This window comes from Ranitomeya variabilis, chromosome 2 (genome assembly GCF_051348905.1).
Source record: "Ranitomeya variabilis isolate aRanVar5 chromosome 2, aRanVar5.hap1, whole genome shotgun sequence".
Taxonomy (NCBI): domain Eukaryota; kingdom Metazoa; phylum Chordata; class Amphibia; order Anura; family Dendrobatidae; genus Ranitomeya; species Ranitomeya variabilis.
The window spans coordinates 883,330,118-883,352,503 of NC_135233.1; the positions used below are offsets into that span (position 1 = coordinate 883,330,118).

A 22,386-nucleotide genomic window follows, 5' to 3' on the forward strand; every position below is an offset into this window, starting at 1 on the left:
TTCCTGTACCACTGCTTGAAGAAGTTGTCTTCCAGAAACTGGCAGTAGGTCTGGGAGTTGCTTCACTCCATCCGCAACCCAAAAAGGTCCCACAAGTTCATCTTTGATGATACCAGCCCATACCAGTACCCCACCTCCACCTTGCTGGCATCTGAGTCGGAATGGAGCTCTCTGCCCTTTACTGATCCATCCTCTGGCCCATCCATCTGGCCCATCAAGAGTCACCCTCATTTCATCAGTCCATAAAACCTTTGAAAAGTCAGTCTTAAGATATTTCTTGGCCCAGTCTTGACGTTTTAGCTTATGTTTCTTGTTCAAAGGTGGTCATTTTTCAGCCTTCCTTACCTTGGCCATGTCCGAGTATTGCACACCTTATGCTTTGTGTTACTCCAGTAACGTTGCAGCTCTGAAATATGGCAAAACTGGTGGCATCTTGGCAGCTTCACGCTTGAATTTCCTCAATTCATGGGCAGTTATTTTGCGCCTTTTTTGCCCAACATGCTTCTTGCGACCCTGTTGGCTATTTGCCATGAAACGCTTGATTGTTCGGTGATCACGATTCAAAAGTTTGGCAATTTTAAGACTGCTGCATCCCTCTGCAAGACATCTCACAGTTTTGGACTTTTCAGAGCCCGTCAAATCTCTCTTCTGACCCATTTTGCCAAAGGAAGGGACGTTGCCTAATAATTAAGCACACATTATATAGGGTTTTGATGTCATTAAACAACACCCCTCCTCATTACAGAGATGCACATCACCTGATTTACTTAATTGGTAGTTGGCTCTCAAGCTTGAACAGCTTGGAGTAGGACAACATGTATAAAAAGTATCATGTGATCAAAATACAACTTGACTAATAATTCTGCACACAGTGTAGGTTATAAACTTCTCTGAAGCAGCTGGGGGTTCAAGGTGCTCACCAATCATCTAGATACATTCACTGAGGGGTCTAGCTTCCAAATTGGTGTCACTTGTGGGGGTTTGCTCTGTTTAGGCACATCAGGGGCTCTCGAAAAGAGACAGGGCATCGGCTGACCGTTCCATCAAAGTCTGCGTTCCAAAACATTACTCCTTTTCTGAGCCCTGCCGTGAGCCTAAATAGTGTTTTCACCCACATATGGGGTATCTGCATAATCAGGAGAAAATGCACAACAATTTCTCCTGTTTCCCTTGTGAAAATGCCTACATTTGGGTGAAAAAAAAATAAAAATTGTGAGGAAAATGTGATTCTTTTACTTTCACAGCTCAACGTTAGAAACTTCTGTGAAGCACCTGAGGTTTCAAGGTTTCCAAAATGGTTTCACTTGTGGGCAGTTTTCACTGTTTAGGCACATCAGGGGCTCTCGAAACACAACATGGCATCCATTAATTAATCCAGCAAATTTTAAATTCAAAAAGTCAAATGGCGCTCTTTCCCTTTCGAGCCTTGCTGTGTACCCAAACAGTGTTTTTTCCCCACATATGTCAGCATGCTCAGGAAAAATTGCACAACAAATTTTGTGGTCCATTTTTTCCTGTTACCCTTGCAAAAATACAAAAATGGGGTCTAAAGTAAAATTTTTATGACAAAAAGTTAAATGTTCATTTTTTTCCTTCCACATTTCAAAAATTCCTGTGAAGCACCTGAAGGAATACTAAACTTTTTGAATTTGGCTTTGAGCGCCTAGAGGGTTGCGGTTTTTAGAATGGTGTCACTTTTGGGTAATTTTTTTGTCATATAGACCCCTCAAAGTCACTTTTAACCCTCATGACTTCCTAACAAAAAAAAAAATATATGTTTCAAAATTGTGCTGATGTAAAGCTGACATGTGGGAAATGTTATTTATTAACTATTTTGTGTTATATAACTCTCTGATTTAAGGATATAAAAATTGCAAAATTTTCAAACTTTTTGCCAATTTTTTTTCTTTTTCACAAATAAATGTCATATAGAAGAAATTTTACAAGTATGATAAAATTAAATACGTCATGAAAAAAAACAGTTTCAGAATCAGTGGGAACTATTGAAGCGTTCCAGAATTATTACCACACAAAGTGACACTGGTCAGAATTGTAAAATTTGGCCCTGTCCTGCAGGTGAAAACAGACTTAGGGGTGAAGGGGTTAACAAGGTGTTTTCACACTATTATCTTATTTTTAGATAAGATCAGAACCTGCACCCACTACTATGTAAGGTCGGTTTCACAGGTCAGTGCCTCCCATATGTGTAGTGAGTTTTCTCACGTATCGGAGACACTGACCCAAGTAGACCCACTCAAATGAATGGGTCTATGTAGATGTCAGCGTGTTTTCACGGACTGAGTGCACGGATCACACGGACCCATACAAGTCAATAGGTCCGTGTAAACACGTACCACACACGTCATAGGGTTAAAATTGAAACAAATTGTTTCAATACACAGACACGGATGCTACATGGATGGTACACACGGACACACTGACACGGATATCTCCGGTACAGGTTTTTGCAGCACCGGAAATATCAGGACGTGGGAATCCAGCCTAACGTGGCGGGTTGTATACGGTCTTTGATGAATGTATAATTGCAACCTATAATGAATTTAGGCGTACTTCTAAACAAATGAATCCTTTAAATCCACAAAGGCTGAGACTTACAGGCCTATAATACTTTAGTTCAGTCACGGTTCTATTTTAAGAGAAACATCTTTGACGAAAGCATGTTCTTTAGAATGAAATGTTAGCTTACACCCACCAGCTTTTACTTCCAACTGGGATGATTAAAATATGCCTTCACTCAACCCATGTGAGAGCCAGTTACTGAATGTACTGAATATATTGTGCACCTCTCTTCACTATTTCTAAGGTTAAAAAATAAAAACAGTTGTGTTTCATAAAATGGCTCACCGTGATATTAAAATGCGTGTTCTAAATTTATAGCGGATATAAAAGGTGGATTTATCACATCCGGCCAGCAGCATATTCAATGTCCTCCAACATTATAGAAAACAAATGGACATTAGAAAATCTACCTGGTGTGCATCAAATATATGTAACCTCTATTGTAGAAGCTCACTTGTTGGCGTAAAAGGAGCAAAACTGACAGGAAAAAAATAAAAAATAAAAAAGTAACATGGAGTAGAACATGTTGGCCCTTGCATTATAAATTTGACACACACCTGTGTCTATGACCATTGTTATACTCGTGTCCCAGTATACATATTTACTTTTTGGCACTGAAGGGGTTATGCCAGCTGTATATATTTTATATGAAACTCACATGTAAATTTAGCTGTGGAAGTAAGGCTATGTTCACACATTGAGTATTTGGTGAGTTTTTTACCTCAGTATTTGTAAGCCAAAACCAGGAATGGGTGAAAAATACAGAAGTGGTACTAGTGTTGAGCATTCCGACACCGCAAGTATCGGGTATCGGCCGATACTTGCGGTATCGGAATTCCGATACCGAGTTCCAATATTTTTGTGATATCGGAAATCGGAGTCGGAAGTTCCCAGTGTATGGTTCCCAGGGTCTGGAGGAGAGGAGACTCTCCTTCAGGCCCTGGGATCCATATTCATGTAAAAAATAAAGAATTAAAATAAAAAATATGGATATACTCACCCCTCCGGCGGCCCCTGGACCTTACCGAATGTAACCGGCAGCCTCCGTTCCTAAGAATGAGGAGTTTAGGACCTGCGATGACGTCACGGCTTGTGATTGGTCGTGTGAGCAGTCGCGCGACCAATCACAAGCCACGACGTCATCGAAGGTCCTAAACTCCTCATTCTTAGGAACGGAGGCTGCCGGTTACATTCGGTAAGGTCCAGGGGCCGCCGGAGGGGTGAGTATATCCATATTTTTTATTTTAATTCTTTATTTTTTACATGAATATGGATCCCAGGGCCTGAAGGAGAGTTTCCTCTCCTTCAGACCCTGGGAACCATCCAGGATACCTTCCGATACTTGTGTCCCATTGACTTGCATTGGTATCGGGTATCGGCGATATCCGATATTTTTCGGATATCGGCCGATACCATCCGATACCGATACCTTTGAGTATCGGAAGGTATCGCTCAACACTAGTGGTGACATGTTTCTATTATACCTCCTCTCCTGGTTTTGGCTTACTTATACTGAGGTTAAAAAACCTCAAATACTCAATCTGAGCACATTGCCTTATGTCAAATAGGTTACTTTGATTTTTTCGAAACTATGCAGAGTAAAAAACTCGCCAAAAACGCAATAAGTGTTTGGAGAGTTTTGATGTTGCAGACTTTAGATCTAGATTTAGCATTTCTACACTTATTATGTAAATTAGGTGACTTGCATTATTTCATTGAATTTTTTAGTGCGTTTTTAACACTGCAGTTTTTGTTTTTTTTTTGTCATATTTTAAAGGGAATCTGTCACCCCCCTGGGATGTATATGACCTATTTATATCGGCATACAGGTAATAGAAATGTTAAAGTAGTCCTACCTGTATGCCTCATATTAGTGGTCTTAATGCTGTCTGCATAGCCTTTGCTGTTTATTAATTATAGGGGACCCTAGGTTTTTTTGGAGGGGGGGTCCCCCATTTTAATAGCCAGTAAAGATTAAGTATACAGCTGTGAGCTGATATTAATAGCCTGGGAAGCTCCATGGGTATTACCCCCTTCCAAGGCTATAAACATCGGCCCCAAGCAGTTGCCTTTCCCACTGCTGGTTATGAAAATTACGCGGGAGCCCACACTATTTTTTTTTCAGAAAAATAATCTTTTAATAATTAAATACATGTACAGCAAGCTGTCCACGCACTGCAATAACTGTATGACACTGACATCTGTATATCTACCTATTCTATGTGAATATACTGTATGTAATCGATCTATTCTATCCTGTTGGGTCCTGCTGTGATTTTACTTTACATGGCAGATGAATTGCTGGCTTTTCAAAGGACATTGGTGTGTAAAAATCGGACAGCATCCATTGAATGTGATCAAATTTTCGATGGTAATCCGATCCGAGCTGGAAAAAAAAAACGCAGATGAACAGACAAAGATAGAATAACATTGGTCTGAATGCAATCCGATTTTTAATTGGATAGCATTTGTCCGATTTCATCGTAAGTGGGAATGAGCTCTAATACTTCCCCCCTCCAATGCACGTCAGTTACGGCCCCGGAATATTGCACTCCCTCAGAAAGCCATACCTCATCCTCCCTTCTATGGTATCTTCTGCGCAGGCTCTACCACTCCAGTGTGCTCTCCCCACTTCCTCCCTGCATAGTCATTGCCATGTACACATGGTTCCTAGCAATGACTGTGCAGGGAGGAAGTGGGGAGAGCATATTATCGGGGCGCACACCAGAGGTTACAGTGATTTGCCTGCGCAGAAGATCCCTGAATGCAGTGCCCATAGAAGGGAGGGAGAGGTATGTATTTCTGAGGGAGTGCAGGGCACAGGCCATAACTGACGTAGATGGGAGGGGGGTAGTGTTACAATGAAGACAGGAGGCAGGGATTTCTTACAGCACCACTCACCCCGAAGCCTGGAAGATATCATTAACATAAAGGCAGAATGTAACATTTCTCAGCATCAAGACCATTAATATGAGGCATACAGGTAGGACTAGTGTAACATTTCCATTACCTGTATGCCCATATTAATAGGTCATATACGTCCCGGGGGGTGACAGATTCCCTTTAAACAACATCATTTGCGGATTATATGCGTTTAGTGTATTTCCGCAGTGGAAACACACTAAAAACACACATGCATTTTTTACCTGAGGATTTTCCCTCATCTAATGGAAGTCTATGGAGAAAATCTGCACATAAATCTCAGCGTACTCGCAAGAGAAATTAACATGTAAGGGTATGTGCACACGTTGCGGATTCTCTGCGGATCCGCAGCGTTTTTTGAGGTGCAGAAACGCTGCAGATCCGCAATTTATTTACAGTACAATATAAATCAATGAGAAAAAAAAAATGTTGTGCACACTTTGCGGAAAATCCACTGCGGAAACGCTGCGGTTTAAAAGAAGTAGCATGTCACTTCTTTTTTGCAAATCTGCAGCGTTTTTGTACCCATTCCATTATAGAAAACCGCAGGGGTAAAAAATGCAGCAAATCCGCGAAAAAAACGCAGAAAAAACACTGCGGAACCGCACAAAAAACGCGACAAATACGCAGGTGCGTTTTCTGCCAGGAGAGGCAGAATCCGCACCAGAAATTCCTAAGGCAAATCCGCAACGTGTGCACATAGCCTTACAGATCTCAAACACACACCGCAGGTCAGTTTAAGTTGTGCATTAAAAAGCGCTGTGGGCAGGAGATCTCTATAAATCCCATCCAATCTGCAGGATCTGCAAGACAATGCATTTTTTGTGCAGCGAAAATACGTAGCATAAAAAAACTTACCAAAAACTCATTGTGGGAACTTAACCTTAAACTGGCATCCATGGGACCAAATAATGCCAGTAAAATATACTGTGAATTATTGGACAATCAAACAAGAAGTATATGAAACTTACCTGTAAGTGTTCAGAACATGTACAAAGAAAACACAAAACATATGTCCATGTGAAAATCAGCTTTTATGACGATCTGCCGGATGATTTCTGATTATCTATACCTTTCTGCTTCTAGTGAATGTGACATTCTACATTACATTTCATTTCAGTCCTGGATAATGAGATCTTTTACATTATGAAATTGTAAATTACAGAGATTTCACATCCATTAAAATGAAACAGATGTGTTACAGGTGTCACGAATTTTACTTGAAGCCAGTGTGTACAGTGCTTTAAAGGGGTTGTCCTCTTGTAGAACATATGCTCAGGTATCTAGGAGCTCTGTGATTGACTGCTGTATTGTTGTCGTGACGTCACCACTGCAGCCAAACAGAGCAAACGGGAGCAGCACTAGACATGGGAAGAGTAAGTAGTACATTTTTTTTTTTTTTTTTTTTTTTTTTAACTATGGCATAAGATTTTCTATAAGAGAAGAATTGCATTAAATATCACCAGCTTTGTTTTCTCTTTTGGTTGGTAACAATGTGATATAACTCACCTTTACTCTCGCGTACTAATGGTAAGAATGCTTTTGTGACTCTTATTGTTCCCCACAAGTTCACTTCTGCCACTTCTTTATATGTGTCTAAACTTGTAAATTCTATGTCTCCAAAAGTAGAAATCCCAGCATTATTCACCAGACCCCACAAACCTGCAAAGGAGATTAACTGTATGGTCAAGTTTTCATACAAGATACAGTCCCTGGAATTTGTGATTTCTACTAGTTCAAGCCACTGCTCAATTTCCGTACAAGTTACTTCACTTCATTCTTAATTCGTTTGATGGAATGACAAATAAAAGTACATTGGAGCCTCTCTAAAAAGCATTTGAAAAATGGTATTAATGACTTGCACAAGTTTTCGGCCAAGAACTGTAGCCTGAGACCAGTGTCGCCCCCGGCTGGATCCTAAAAGTACATTTTCTTTGAAATGCTTCAGTGTTAATATATCTGGCTGAAATTGCACAATCAGGCTCTGATTTATGCTGCCCACCGTTTTGGTAGCATGAATCAGAAGAAAAGTTCCGGTTTACAGACTTGGGTGGACTAACTACGGTATATTAAAATGTAACCTTTATTAAGATATTAAAATACTTTTTTTTCTTATCCACCATACTATTAGTGCGGTCTATTCTCTCTCACCATTATTATAAGTCAGATTTGGATACTAACAATCAAATAAAACATGTTCTTCTACTTGTACGTGTTACTAGATTTCATGGAGCAGCTGCACTGTATTTTACTTCCTACCTATACACAATTATCATTGCACTCTGCCCTAAGCCAGAAAGGCACTGGAAAACCCCTATTACCCAGCACAGATGCCTTATAGTAATGCTTTGGTCATGAAATATTGCTACTATTGCTAAGGGGAACCTAACACATTGTCAGCAGAGTAGTTTGTATGTGTTTAATACGTAAGACTGTCTGTTATAGGAGTTAGAATTACAGCAGTATAATTCACTAACTGTGTGTCTAATAAGGTGCATCAGAAATAACTCCTTGTATAAAGAGTATTTAATTCCCTCTAGGAAATAGAAACTTGAAAATTGATATTCCCAAAATAAATCAAAGGGATTAGTAGCAATATTTCATGAGCAAAGCATTACTATAAAGCATATGGTCAGGGTAATACCAGCAGCTAGGGGTTTTCTAGGCAGGTTCCCAGCAACGAGAATCGCCTTTTTGTGGCTGCTGGGTACAAGTGAATTAGCCAAATTTATGTGCTAAGTATTCTCAATTTTTCCAATTGTCTAGAGCAGTAATGCAACTCAGATTTCATATATTTCATGTTTGCAAGCTATAGCACTACAGAGTGCAACTTTATTTCTTGGTTTTACAGGTGCTTCAACAAAAAGTTAATTTATTTCATTTCTTCAGTACAAAAAGTGAAACTCATATAGAGTCATTACTAACAGAGTGATCTATTTCATGTGTTTATTTCCGTTTATTTTCATGATTATGGCTTACAGCCAATGAAAACCCAAAAGACATTATCTCAGTAAATTAGAATACTTTATAACACCAGCTTGAAAAATGATTTTAAAATCCAAAATGTTGGCCTACTGAAATGTATGTCCAGTAAATGCACTCCATACTTGGTCAATTACTGTATCAATGCAGCCTGGCATGGGCGTGATCAGCCTGTGGCACTGCTGAGGTGTTATGGAAGCCCAGGTTGCTTTGACGGCAGCCTTCAGCTCATCTGCATTGTTGGGTCTGGTGTCTCATCTTCATCATTGACAAACACCCCATAAACACCCCATAGAGTATCTATGGGGTTAAGGTCAGGCGAGTTTGCTGGCCAATCAAGCACAGTGACACTGCTGTTTTTAAACCAGGTATTATTACTTTTGGCAGTATGGACAGGTGCCAAGTCCTGCTGGAGAATGAAATTTCCATCTCCAAAAAGCTTGTTGGCAGAGGGAAGCATGAAGTGCTCTAAAATTTCCTGGTAGACAGCTGCGCTGACTTTGGTCTTGATAAAACACAGTGGACCTACACCAGCAGATGACATGGCTCCCGAAACCATCACTGGGGAGATTGTGGAAACTTCACACTAGACCTAAAGCAGCTTGGATTGTGGCCTCTCCACTCTTCCCCCAGACTCTGGGACCTTGATTTCCAAATGAAATGCAAAATTTACTTTGATCTGAAAACAACACAATGAACCACTGAGCAAAAGTCCAGTTCTTTCTCCTTGGCAGAGGCAAGACGCTTATGGCGTTGTTTATTGATCATGAGTGGCTTGACACAAGGAATGCGACACTTGTAGCCCATGTCCTGGAGTAGTCTTTGTGTAGTGGCTCTTGAAGCAATGACTCCAGCAGCAGTCCACTCCTTGTGAATCTCCCCCAAATTTTTTAATGGCCTTTTCTTAACAATCCTTACAAGGCTGCGTCTATCCTGAATGCTCATGCACCTTTTTCTACCACAATTTATCCTTCCACTCAACTTTCCATTAATATGCTTGGATACAGCACTCTGTGAACAGCCAGCTTCTTTAGCAATGATCTTTTGTGACTAAGGCCGGGGTCACACTAGCGTATTGCATCCGATGCGAGATCATCGGATGCAATATGCTAATGACCCTCGGTTCCTGCTCGCAGCAGTGCAGGAGCCGAGAGTCATGCGTCTGTGCTCCGATTCTCTCGCACAGGGAGGATCGGAGCACAGCTGCGGAGGAAGCGGAGAAAATAATTTCTCCATCTCCTCCATTGCTGGGGTCCGCTTATAGCGTACAGCACTCGGATGATATCCGAATGGTGTGCGCTGTCTCACTCGCACCCATAGGCTTATATGGGTGCGAGTGAGCCCAGAGTTTCTCGGTCCGAGACAATCGCAGCATGCTGCGATTGTCTCGGACCGAAGAAAACGGCCGACAAAAAGTCGGCTGCTGGGAGCTGCCCCATATGTTAACATTGGTCCGAGTGCAATGCGATTTTTTATCGCATTGCACTCGGCCGATTAAAACGCCAGTGTGACGCCGGCCTTACCCTCCTTGTGGAGTGTGTCCATGACTGCCTTCTGGACATCTGTCATATCAGCAGTCTTTGCCATGATTGTGGAGCCTACTGAAACAGACTAAGGGACCTTTTTAAACGCTTAGGAAGCCTTTCCAGGTTTTTTTTAAAATTATTCTAATTTACTGAGAAAATGACGTTTGGGTTTTCATTGGCTGCTACCCATAATCATCAACATAAATAAACACCTGAAATAGATCACTCTGTTTGTAATGACTCTATATAATATATGAGTTTCTCTCTTTCTACTGAAGAACTGAAGTAAATTAACTTTTTGATGATATTCTAATTTTGTGAGAAGCACCTGTATATGAAGATAGCTACTCTTAGTAAGCACCTGTATACACCTGTTTTCTGTTAGGAAGTGACTTTCAGTATTTTGATATTTGTCTACATGCCCATGTAGACTGCTTAGGAGGGTTGATCCTACTGACAGATTCCCTTTAAAGCCTCCCTTAAAATAAGACATTATGATGATAGCTATTATTAATTATAAATATTGAACAGAATGTTAACATTCTATTCAAAGAAAAAAATTAAATATGGAATCCACTACAGCATTGTATGGTAGCCCAATGTAATATTGTACTGTCTCCGAGAGCTGCCACTCACTTCCATCCTATGTGCATCAGGCCAGGGGAGGACATATAGTTGATGCAGCACACCGGAGCTGGAAGGGGTCCTTGCAGGGTGGCTAATAATGAGGGTAATCCGTCCGATTTCTTGGAGCCCAAGGCTACGTGGGGCTCATGGCAAGATTGTCCTCATCATGTGCGGTGTGGTGGGCAAGGAGCAATCCTGCAGCTCCGTTGCCTACAGGAGTAGGTGGCAGGGGGCAGAGAGCAAGTCTGCAGCTCATCCACCTACAGGCAGATATGGCAGCGGAGCTACGGGAACACATCCTCAGCTTGCTGCCCAGCGCTTTCTCCGTGACACAGGCTCACGTGGCTTGATGATGTCAGCATGCAGCACGTGCCTGTATCATTTAGAAAGTTTCCGGCGACAAAGAAAGAAGCGATGCTGTGGGGGAACGGACAGAGAGGTGAGTGTGTTTTGTTTGTTTTTTTCCCAATACACTGGGGAGAGGATAATGAGGGGTGGAAGGGGAGAACAATGATGGAATGTATGGGAGAGAGGACAATGATGGGGTGGATGAGAGGACAATGACAGGATGTGGGAGAGGACAGTGACGGGATGTGTGGGAGAAAGGACAATGGTGGGATGTCTGGGAGAAAGGACAAACAATGATGGGGTGGGGAAAGGACAGCGATGGGAGTGGAGAGAGGACAATGAGGGATGTGGGGGAGAGGACAATCAGGGCTGTGTGAAGGAGAGGATGACAATGATGGGGGTGGGAAGAGCACAATGATGGGATCTGTGGGAGAGAGGACGATGATGGGATGTGGGGGAGATGGCAATAATGTGGGTGGGGGAGAGTACAATGATGTGGTGGGGAAGAGGACAATGTTGGATGTGGGGAAGAGGACAATTATGGGGGTGGGTGAGGACAATGATGGGATGTGTGGGGGAGAGGACAATGATAGCAGTGGAGACAGGACAGTGAAGGGGGTGGGGGAGAGGACAATGATGGGATGTTTGGTAGAGAGGACAATGATATGGGTGGGAGTGAGGACATTGGGATGCAAGGGAGAGAGGACAATTATGGGGTGGGAAGAGGATAACAATGGAATGTGGGAGAGGACAATGATGTGGGTGAGGAAGAGGACAATGTTGGATGTGGGGGAGAGGACAATGATGTTGGGGAAGAGGACAATGATGTGGGTGGGGAAGAGGACAATGTTGGATGTGGGGAGAGGACAATGAGGGATGTCAGGGGAGAGGACAATGAGGGATGTCAGGGGAGAGGACAATGATGGGTGTTGGGGAGATGACAATGAGAGATGTGGGGAAGGAGAAGGATGGGGGTGGGGGAGAGAATAATGGAGTGTGGGGGAAAGGAGAATGATGGAGGGTGGGGGAGAGGAGAAGGAGGGATGTGGGGGATAGGACAATGATGGGGTGGGAGAGAGAGAACAGTGATGAGATGTGTGGGAGAAAGGACAATGATGAAAGTGGGGAGAGGACTGATGGGGTGGTGATAGGGCAATGAGAGATGTGGAGGAGAGGACCATGATGGGGTGGGGGACCTCATGATTCTCATTTGGTCTGATATGCACTGTGAGCTGTGAGGCCTTATATAGACAGGTGTGTGCCTTTCCAAATCAAGTCCTATCAGTTTAATTAAACACAGCTGGACTCCAATGAAGGAGCAGAACCATCTCAAGGAGGATCACAAGGGAATGAACAGCATGTGACTTAAATATGAATGTCTGAGCAAAGGGTCTGAATACTTATGACCATGTGATATTTCAGTTTTTCTTTTTCAAGAAATTTGCAAAAATATCTACATTTCTGTTTTGTTTTTTTTTCAGTCAAGATGAGGTGCAGAGTGTACATTAATGAGAAAAAAGTGAACTCTTTTGAATTTACCAAATGGCTGCAATGAAACAAAGAGTGAAAAATGTAAAGGGGTCTGAATACTTTCCGTACCCACTGTATTATCTAACAAGAAAGGACGGTATGAAAAAAAAAACATGGCTCTATATAATCCAATATGTAAGGGATGGAGCTGTATATAATAAGAGACGGCACTGTGTAATAAGGGACAGTAATATAGATAACGAGAGGAGACTATGTATACATACGTACATCTTTGTCACAATGAAAGGAGGGGGGCCCAGACACAGTTCTTGAACAGGGGCCCTAAACTGTCAGTGTCTACGCCTGCATTAGGTCTCAATTACATAAAATCATTTAGGGTATGTGTCCACGGTCAGGTTTGCTTCAGGCTTTGGTCAGGATTTTATGCAGGTAAAATCCTAACCAAAAATGCACCTGAGGTCACTGGCAGGTCACCTGCGGTGTTCCTGCGTGTTTTGCTCATTGTAACAACATGCTGCGTTCTGAAAAAAACGCAACGCATGTGCGTTTTTGCGGGAAAAACGCATGCGTTTTTTAATGCACAGTGGAGACGGGATTTCATTAAATCCCCCCCACTATGCTGTAACATCTGGACGCTGCGTTTTTGACGCAGCGTTTCCTGAACATGGACACATACCCTTAGAAGAATGAGATTTTACTCAATTCTCTCCCTTGTGTTAGTATTGAAGTATTTCAATGTACCTTTATGAGGGTCTTCTAGGTTTTTGGCCAAAAATTCAACAGCTTGTGTCACTTCTTCCTGGCTGCAGACATTCAGCTGCAGCACCTTCATACGATTACAACATAAACTTTGCAGCTCCTTGGCACCTTCACCATTCTTGTCCTAGAAACACACAGTAAAAGACTTATAAGTACATAATATTACAAATCAAATATGCAAATTTCAAAAAGAAAACTACATGTGATGATACAAGAAAAACTGTACTACATATGTAAGTACTGATGTCTCCCAGGTTTTCACATTTTATAATAAGAATATAGGATTGTTTAGGCTTGTTCAGCTAAGTTCCCAAATTTATTATTTTACAGTTTTTGATGTTACTAATATTCAGCAGCATTCCTGCCCCAATTAGCTAAACTAGATTACATTTGTTTTTTTCATTGCGTTTTTGAACGCTTTTTTTTTTTTTTACATTTCTTATGTGTCTCCTTTTGGTATGCCATGTTTGAAATAAACTACTTCGTTTTGATACTTCCGGTTACTTAGCTTTGGTAAACCTGAAAAAAAAAAAAATGATACAATCATGTCTGGATTGCACGTTTTTTTTACTGTGTTTCCACTGCCATTCAAATTCAATAAAAACATATATGTGGATTTTACTAATTTCATTCCAGTCTATGGGGAAAATCTGCAAATAAAACCGCATATTTAGACATGGACATGTTGCAGACTTCAAAAACAGGGGCGTAACTACCACGGTCGCAGCAGTCGCCACTGCGACCGGGCCCGGGGCAGTCAGGGGCCCCGGCAGGTCAGATGCACGCCGACACCAGCAAAAAGTTAAAAACTGTTGCCGTGCAGGTGATTCCTCCCACACGGCAACAGACAGACCTGCCCTCCACCTGACCTGCCGGGCGCACACATCAGATCAGCAGCCGACGCCTGATCTGAAAGGAAGAGCTGAAGATCCTGTGGTGAAGTCATCACTATCATATGTCTTTCACCATTTATCAGCTCCGCCTCCTGATCACATGACGATGACGTCACCACAGGTCCTTCAGCTCTCAGCAGCTCCGTCCTGGTTGTGTGCAGCTCGTGTTCCCTGGTATCAACCAGCAGCAGATTTCCGGTTCCTGCTGTTCTGGTGAGACAGGGGCAGAATGGGGAGATGGATGGGCCAGAATGCGGAGTCGGATGGGGCAGAATGCGGAGACGGATGGGGCAGAATGCGGAGTCGGATGGGGCAGAATGCGGAGACGGATGGGGCAGAATGCGGAGTCGGATGGGGCAGAATGCGGAGTCGGATGGGGCAGAATGCGGAGACGGATGGGGCAGAATGCGGAGTCGGATGGGGCAGAATGCGGAGTCGGATGGGGCAGAATGCGGAGACGGATGGGGCAGAATGCGGAGTCGGATGGGGCAGAATGCGGAGACGGATGGGGCAGAATGCGGAGACGGATGGGGCAGAATGCGGAGTCGGATGGGGCAGAATGCGGAGTCGGATGGGGCAGAATGCGGAGTCGGATGGGGCAGAATGCGGAGACGGATGGGGCAGAATGCGGAGACGGATGGGGCAGAATGCGGAGTCGGATGGGGCAGAATGCGGAGACGGATGGGGCAGAATGCGGAGACGGATGGGGCAGAATGCGGAGACGGATGGGGCAGAATGCGGAGTCGGATGGGGCAGAATGCGGAGTCGGATGGGGCAGAATGCGGAGTCGGATGGGGCAGAATGCGGAGTCGGATGGGGCAGAATGCGGAGTCGGATGGGGCAGAATGCGGAGTCGGATGGGGCAGAATGCGGAGTCGGATGGGGCAGAATGCGGAGACGGATGGGGCAGAATGCGGAGACGGATGGGGCAGAATGCAGGGACGGATGGGGCAGAATGTGGAGACAGATGGGGCAGGAGCATGGGCAGGATGTGGATTTGGGTGGAAAATATTTTGGCGGGGGGGCCCCATTTGAAAGTTCGCACCGGGGCCCATAACTTTGTAGTTACGCCACTGTTCAAAAAGTTTACACTGCCTTAAAAAAGTAAAAAAGCACAGTGGGCATGATATTTCTATACATCTCATCCACTTTACTGGAACTTTAAGATGCTGCGTTTTTTTGTGCAGCGAAAATATGCAGCATCAAAAATGCACCAAATATTCATTGTAGGAACTTCGCCTTAAAGGAAACCTATCACGTAAAAAAAAAAAGCTATTACTCTGCAGATATGGGGTTAATCTGCAAGTTAATACTGTCCTGAACCTGCCCCGTGCCCGCATTTTAAGCTCCGCTGCTGGAAGGAAATAAACTTAATTCTTTCTGGCAGCGTTTGGCGTTCAGTCACTGCTCCGTGTATAGAGTGCGACTGCTGTAACAGTGACTTGTACCCAGCCCTAATATCGGGGGCACGATTATAGCCGCCATTCTCTATACACAGATCGGTGACTGAACGCCGAACACTGAAAGGGGGAACTCAAAGTTCAGGCACTGGGCATGTTCAGAAAGCGATTAACCCCAAATCGGTAGGTTTTTTCATATACAAGTTCTCTCTGTTTTTCACAGATAGCACAAGTACCTAGTATAGTCTACAGGGGGCTGCTCACATATCTGATTTTTGGTTTTTGCGATAGAGTGGTTCGGGAAGACATGTCCAATATCGATCCGAGTATCCGATCAAAATCGGCAATGCGAGTCTTTGGACCCGTGAATGTCAGACAGCACTCAAATGCCATCCGAGTGCAGTCTGTTTTTCTGAGTCTGCTAGATAGAAGGTAGAGGAACCCAAGAAAAACTAAGGAAACTCGGACACCATTGGGATGACACTCTGCTGAAAATCTAAACTAAACCACTTGTGAAACTAAAACTGCTTTTACATGAAAAAAATGTACGTTTGAATGAGCCCTAATGGCTTAAATTGAAAAAGTTTGCCTTGTTATGCCATATTGATTTCCTTATCTGTAGTATAGGGCATGTTAGGCTATGGGTTGAACTAGATGGAATTAAAGTCTTCCTTCAACCTCAATAACTATGTAACTATAGGGAAAGTCTTTTCTAATCTACAAGTCAGGGTCATAGAGTAAATCCCACAAGGAAAATCTAAGGAGCCTTTGTGTCATTCAACTACTATCGCAAACATTCATGTGCCAGGTCAATATATTGGCCAGTTTCTTCGGAAATAAAGGCCCTTATATATCGACTTTTAGGTCAATTCTTGGCTAATGAGCGACTACAGGAATGCTTGTTCTGATCATTGACCTATGTGAACAAGCAGGGTGTGCGCTGCTGACAAAACGGCTGCCGGATTGCTGTGAACAACTGCAGGAATGACTGTTCATCCCCATACAGATTGCACCTGTAGACACTTCTGCATGTAAATGGACAGTTGACATACTATATTGTACTCATTAGGCCGGGGTCACACTTGCGATTGCAATGCGAGAAACTCGTATCAATACCTGGCACTGCCTCCGGCACTAGGGACCGGAGTGTGCGGCTGCATGTATTTCTATACAGCCAAACGCTCTGGTCCGAGTGCCGGAGGCAGTGCCAGGTATTGATACGAGTTTCTCGCATTGCACACGCAAGTGTGGCCCCGGCATTACATGCAGATCTGCATGTGTAAAATGCATCATGCACAAATGCATAATGCAATAATGAATACAAATCCACAGGAATAATGAAATGCTGCCATTTTCTTTTAATAAGAAATCTGCCCTATAGTTAGCAAAAAGGATAATCACCAGAAAATGCTGGACTTATAATTCCCAGGAACTAATCCATAAGCATGGAGGCATTTACAAAGCTTCTTCTGATTACCGGAGCGGCAGCTTTACAAAGACTCATTTTATCTTTTGCTGCTTAAGCAGTTTTCTCTTCTAATTAACTGGGTGCATGACAAAATCTACATACTACACACTAATCTCCTGTGGAAGTCTGCACAGAGAAAATACATAGCCAAAGAAGCTACATTGTGCGTGACAGGGTGGCACAATGCTAAAGAAATCTTTTTCCTTAAAGATAAAGGGATCCAAAATACCGTAACTTGAATAAATCGCTCACCATGTAATGAATGATGAAATCTGTCCTTAAAAAGTGTGATGGCTGCCATTTCAAATGCTGCTGACCGACAGAAAACATGTCCAAAAAAAAGAAAACTGATCGACACCCAAAAAAAAAAAAATAGATACAATCTTCAAATTTGATTCTATATATGCCAAACAATTAAAATTCACATATTGGTGATAAACATATGGATTTTAATTGACATATATGGAATAAAATGTGAAGATTTAATCTTTTTGAATGTGTAGATCAACATTATTTTTCTTGGACCAAAAGATCTGCAAATGTACGCAATATACTGTAGAAATATGGTACAGGACACATGGACCCAATGGTGCTGGGTCCCAACCAACCCACAAAGGCCAAATGGAGCAAAGAACTTTACAAAGCCGTCATACTCATTTTGTAGCACGACAATGGAGGACATCACTCACCTTTAATAAACAACCTGCAAATACTGTAAACCCTAAATTATGTAAATGTTTTGCCAAGGCTAATCCGAAGCCAGAGTCACAGCCGGTGATCAGAACAGCTTTGCCTTGAATCTGCGAGACAAAAAATACCCTCATTGTAACAGTATAGAATTATATATAGAAATAAGATCATTACATATAATATACTGTATACACTGCATAAAAAGGTGGGGAAATAATGTATTGTATACACTGCAAAAAAGGTGGGGAAAATGTACATTATACACGGCATACAAGCTGGGGAAATAATGTATTGTATACACTGCATACAAGGTGGGGAAATAATGTACTGTATACACTGCATACAAGGTACATTCCTCAAAGTAAACTTAGTAAGGCTACTTTCACACTAGAGTTGTGCACTGCACGTCGCAATGCGTCGTTGTGGAGAAAAAACGCATCCTGCAAAGTTGTCTGCAGGATGCGTTTTTTCCCCATAGACTAACATTACCGACGCATTGCGACGCAGTGTCACGCGTTGCAACCGTCGTGCGACGGTTGCGTCGTGTTTTGGCGCATCGCTGCCACAAAAAAAGTTACATGTAACTTTTTTTTGTGCGTCGGGACCGCCATTTTCGACCGCGCATGCGTGGCCGAAACTCCGCCCCCTCCTCCCCGGACCTTACAATGAAGCAGCGGAAGCGTCTTAAGACTGCTTCCGCTGCCAACGTCAGGCATTTTCTTCACAGTATGCGTCGGTACGTCGGACGGCCCCGTACAGACGCTAGTGTGAACGCAGCCTAATTCTACAATGACAAATGGTCAAAGATTTTTCCACCAAACAAAATTTTCCTGGCAGTTGTGCACTAATAATCATGATTAATGATTTATTCATTCATTGAGGCCCATTTAGACAGGTCAATAGTCTGGGAACAAGCATCCGTTGGAATGCTCTTTCCCAATTATCAGCTTTTTTAGACAAGCTGGCAAATCACCCAACAAACAAGAAAAATGCACATTGTTGGGAGCAAAGATTTGTAAGCATTATTAACAGCAGGTAGTTTTCTGTAGATAGGAGAAGTGCTGCTGATAACGTTGTATTCTATGTTAAAGGCCAGTAAGCAATAGACAATTGGCTTGTGTGAAGCTGACTGGCGCTCCTTTAAAGGGAACCTGTCACCCCAAAATCGATGGTGAGGTAAGCTCACTGTCATCAGGGGCTTATCTACAGCATTCTGTAATGCTGTAGATAAGCCCTCGATGTTACCTGAAAGAGGAGAAAAAGAGGTTAGATTATACTCACCCAGGGGTGGTCCCGCTGCGGTCCGGTCAAATGGGCGTCTCAGGTCCGCTCTGGCGCCTAATATCTTCATTCCATGACGTCCTCTTTTTTTCTTCCTGCCGCGGCGCAGGCGTACTTTGTCTGCCCTGTTGAGCGCAGAGCAAAGTACTGTAGTGCGCAAGCGCCGGGCCTCTCTGACCTTTCCGGTGCCTGCGCACTGCAGTACTTTGCTCTGCCCTCAACAGGGCAGACAAAGTACGCCGGAGCCGCGGTGTGAAGACCAGAAGAGGACGTCATGGAATGAAGATGGGAGGCGCTGTACCGGACCTGAGACATCCATCGGAGCGGGACCGCCCCTGGGTGAGTATAATCTAATGTCTTTTTCTCCTCTTTCAGGTAACATCGGCGGCTTATCTACAGCATTACAGAATAGCTTACCTCACCATCGATTTTAGGGGTGACAGGTTCCCTTTAACCGCTTGGATCGTCAGGTGAAAATGCACCAATACCTTTCAGTACTGTACTGATAGATGATCATAGAGTATCCCACCAAAACGCAGCGCACTGACAAATTTTTTCCTGTGTACAGGCTAAGGCCACGTTCACACGTTCAGGATTTGGTCAGTATTTTACCTCAGGATGTGTAAGCCAAAACCAGGAGTGGGTGATAAATACATAAATAGTGACTTGTTTCTATTATACTTTTCTTCTGATTATTCCATTTCGGGCTTTGGCTTACAAATATTGAGGTAAAATACTGACCAAATACTGAACGTGTGAACCTGGCCTTAAAAGAAAGGTAGCAATCAGCTGTGGGAGGGAGGGTTTTCACTGTACCTTATAAAGGGTACCTTTATGGAAAAAATTGCAAAACATCTAGTATAGTAACCCCCATCTAAAACCAGTTTCTGCAACAACTTTAAGTTGCCCTCAAAGAGAAGAATAAGGCCGGTTTCACATTTGAGGTTGTGTCCGCAGCGTTTCTTCCGCAATAATCCGCATGCGTTGTGTATTCCTATCTTTAACATTGGGGACGCATGTGTCTGTTTTTAATTGCGTTTTGCCACATTTGACAACGCATGCGTCGTTTCGTCGTCTGCGGTTTGGCGCGGTAAACGCTACATGTAGTAATTTTAGAGGCGTCAATTTGCCGCCTAGAAACGTATGCGGTTGTTAGCGGAAGAAATGCGGCAAAAAAACGCATTGCTGTCTATATGAACGCATGCGGCCGCAAGCACATGCGTTTGCTTGCGTTCGTGAACGCATGCGTTGCACCAGAGAAAAACATGTCTAGACACTGATTAGCCACCCCCCACATACAAGGTGATAAATGGAGGGAGTGGACATTTGCAGGTCACTACTCAGCAGACAGAGAAGCTTTCCAGACGCAGCAGAGCAGAAACAGGAAAGAATCTACACGCAGAACAATGTAAGTATATCCTAGCCAATGCCTTTATTTTCTATCTCTACATGTCCTAATTTCTGCCATTTCTTTCTGCATGCATGCATCAGAATGTCATCTTCTGATGAGGAGCAACGTCCTTTGCCTTCTCAAGCCGAACATGTCAGTGAAGTGAGTACTCACCTCCTCAGATTGGTGTCACGCTCACGCCCTGACTGGTGGGCGTGAGCTCGGGGGGTTTGTGGCCCCACTGTGCCACAAACCAGACTACCCTGGAAGGGGCGTGACTGACAGCTGCCTGGGTTTTCACTGGAGCCCCTGATGGTGAGGTCAGGCTTGTGCAGCAGGCAGCTGCCAGGTGCTACTCCAGGGCGGTGTCTGGCTGTGGCTGCTGATCCCACTTGGGAGACAGGAATACCAGGATTGGTGCGGGCATCAGGCAGGACTGGCAGAAGAGCACGGCTGAAACTCAGACGAGTAGGCTGGCACGGCTGAGACAGGGCTGGCAGAGACACAGCAGAGATCACAGGGCTGGCAGAGACATGGCAGGGAACACAGGGCTGGCAGAGACACGGCAGAGAACACAGGGCTGGCAGGAACACAGGACTGGCAGGGACGGCAGGAAACACAGGACTGGAAGGCACGGCAGGAACGGTAGGACTGGCAGGAACACGGGATTGGCAGGAACACTGGATTGGCAGGCACGGCAGAGAGCACAGGACTGGTTGATGTGGTGTAAGAAGGAACAGGTAGGGACCTGTTCACACTAGAGGTGCAGGTACGGATATGTAGTTAGGAGGAACAGGTAGGGACCTGTTCACACAGGTGGTACGGCAACGGATATGAAATATGAAGGAACAGGTAGGACCTGTTCACACAGGAGATGTAGGTATGGAAATAAACCAGAAGGAAGGGAGAATGAAGGAACAGGTAGAGCAGCAAGAGGTATCGCAGCATTAAAAGCAAAGCAGAGCAGAACCACAAGGAATGTGGAGAAGAGCTGCAGCAAGAGATTCTTACAGCAACGGGAGCGGAGCAGAGATGAACGGAGCAGAACCGCAAGGAATGCGGAGATGAGCTGCAGAAAGAGATTCTTACAGCAACGGGAGCGGAGCAGAGAAGAACGGAGCAGAACCGCAGGAGTGCGGATCAGAGGTAAAAGCCACAAAGGTTCAGAGCAGGCAGAGCTGCAAGAGTGCAGAGTGTAAGCAGACTGAGAACACAAAGAAAGACACAGCAGGGAAGGAAGCCACAGACAAGGAGACAGAGATAAGACTAAGTACAGACAAGGCAATGGAACAAGTCACAAGGACAAAGACACAGAGACCAGGATATTCTGCCTCCTGGAGGGCGGACAACAAGACCAAGGCAAAAATACAGAGAAAAGCCTCCAGAGAGGGAGTTAGGGTACCGTCACACATTGAAATTTTCATCGCTGCGACGGGACAATTCGTGACGTCGCAGCGATCGTATGGTTATCGCTCCAGCGTCGTAGACTGCGGTCACACGTTGCAATCACGGCGCTGGAGCGATGCCGAAGTCCCCGGGTAACCAGGGTAAACATCGGGTAACTAAGCGCAGGGCCGCGCTTAGTAACCCGATGTTTACCCTGGTTACCAGCGTAAACGTAAAAAAACAAACCGTACATACTCACCCGTCGGTGTCCTTCAGGTCCCTTGCCGTCTGCTTCCTGCTCTGAGTGCAGCCGTACAGTGAGAGCAGATCGCAGCACCGCTGTGATCTGCTCTCACTTTCCGGCCGGCACTCAGAGCAGGAAGCAGACTGCAAGGGACCTGAAGGACACCGACGGGTGAGTATGTACGGTTTGTTTTTTTACGTTTAAGCTTGTAACCAGGGTAAACATCGGGTTACTAAGCGCGGCCCTGCGCTTAGTTACCCGATGTTTACCCTGGTTACAAGCGAAGACATCGCTGGATCGCTGTCACACACAACGATCCAGCGATGTCAGCGGGTGATCAAGCGACGAAAGAAAGTTCCATACGATCTGCTACGACGTACGATTCTCAGCAGGATCCCT

At 44.1% G+C, this 22,386-nt stretch overlaps 1 protein-coding gene across 2 annotated transcripts in view; it reads right to left on the reverse strand.

Moving 5' to 3' along the window:
• LOC143808097 (D-beta-hydroxybutyrate dehydrogenase, mitochondrial-like) overlaps positions 1 to 22,386 on the reverse strand; it is an 83,888-nt gene that overhangs the window by 19,943 nt on the left and 41,559 nt on the right. Inside the window, exons 2-4 of one of the 2 annotated variants that reach the window (XM_077290369.1) lie at positions 17,686 to 17,796; positions 13,218 to 13,359; positions 7,012 to 7,164 (exon numbers count right to left, since the gene is read on the reverse strand). In XM_077290369.1, the coding sequence (XP_077146484.1) occupies positions 7,012 to 7,164; positions 13,218 to 13,359; positions 17,686 to 17,796 (406 nt within the window). The remainder of the gene's footprint in view (positions 1 to 7,011; positions 7,165 to 13,217; positions 13,360 to 17,685; positions 17,797 to 22,386) is intronic. The other variant, XM_077290370.1, reaches the window with a different exon arrangement.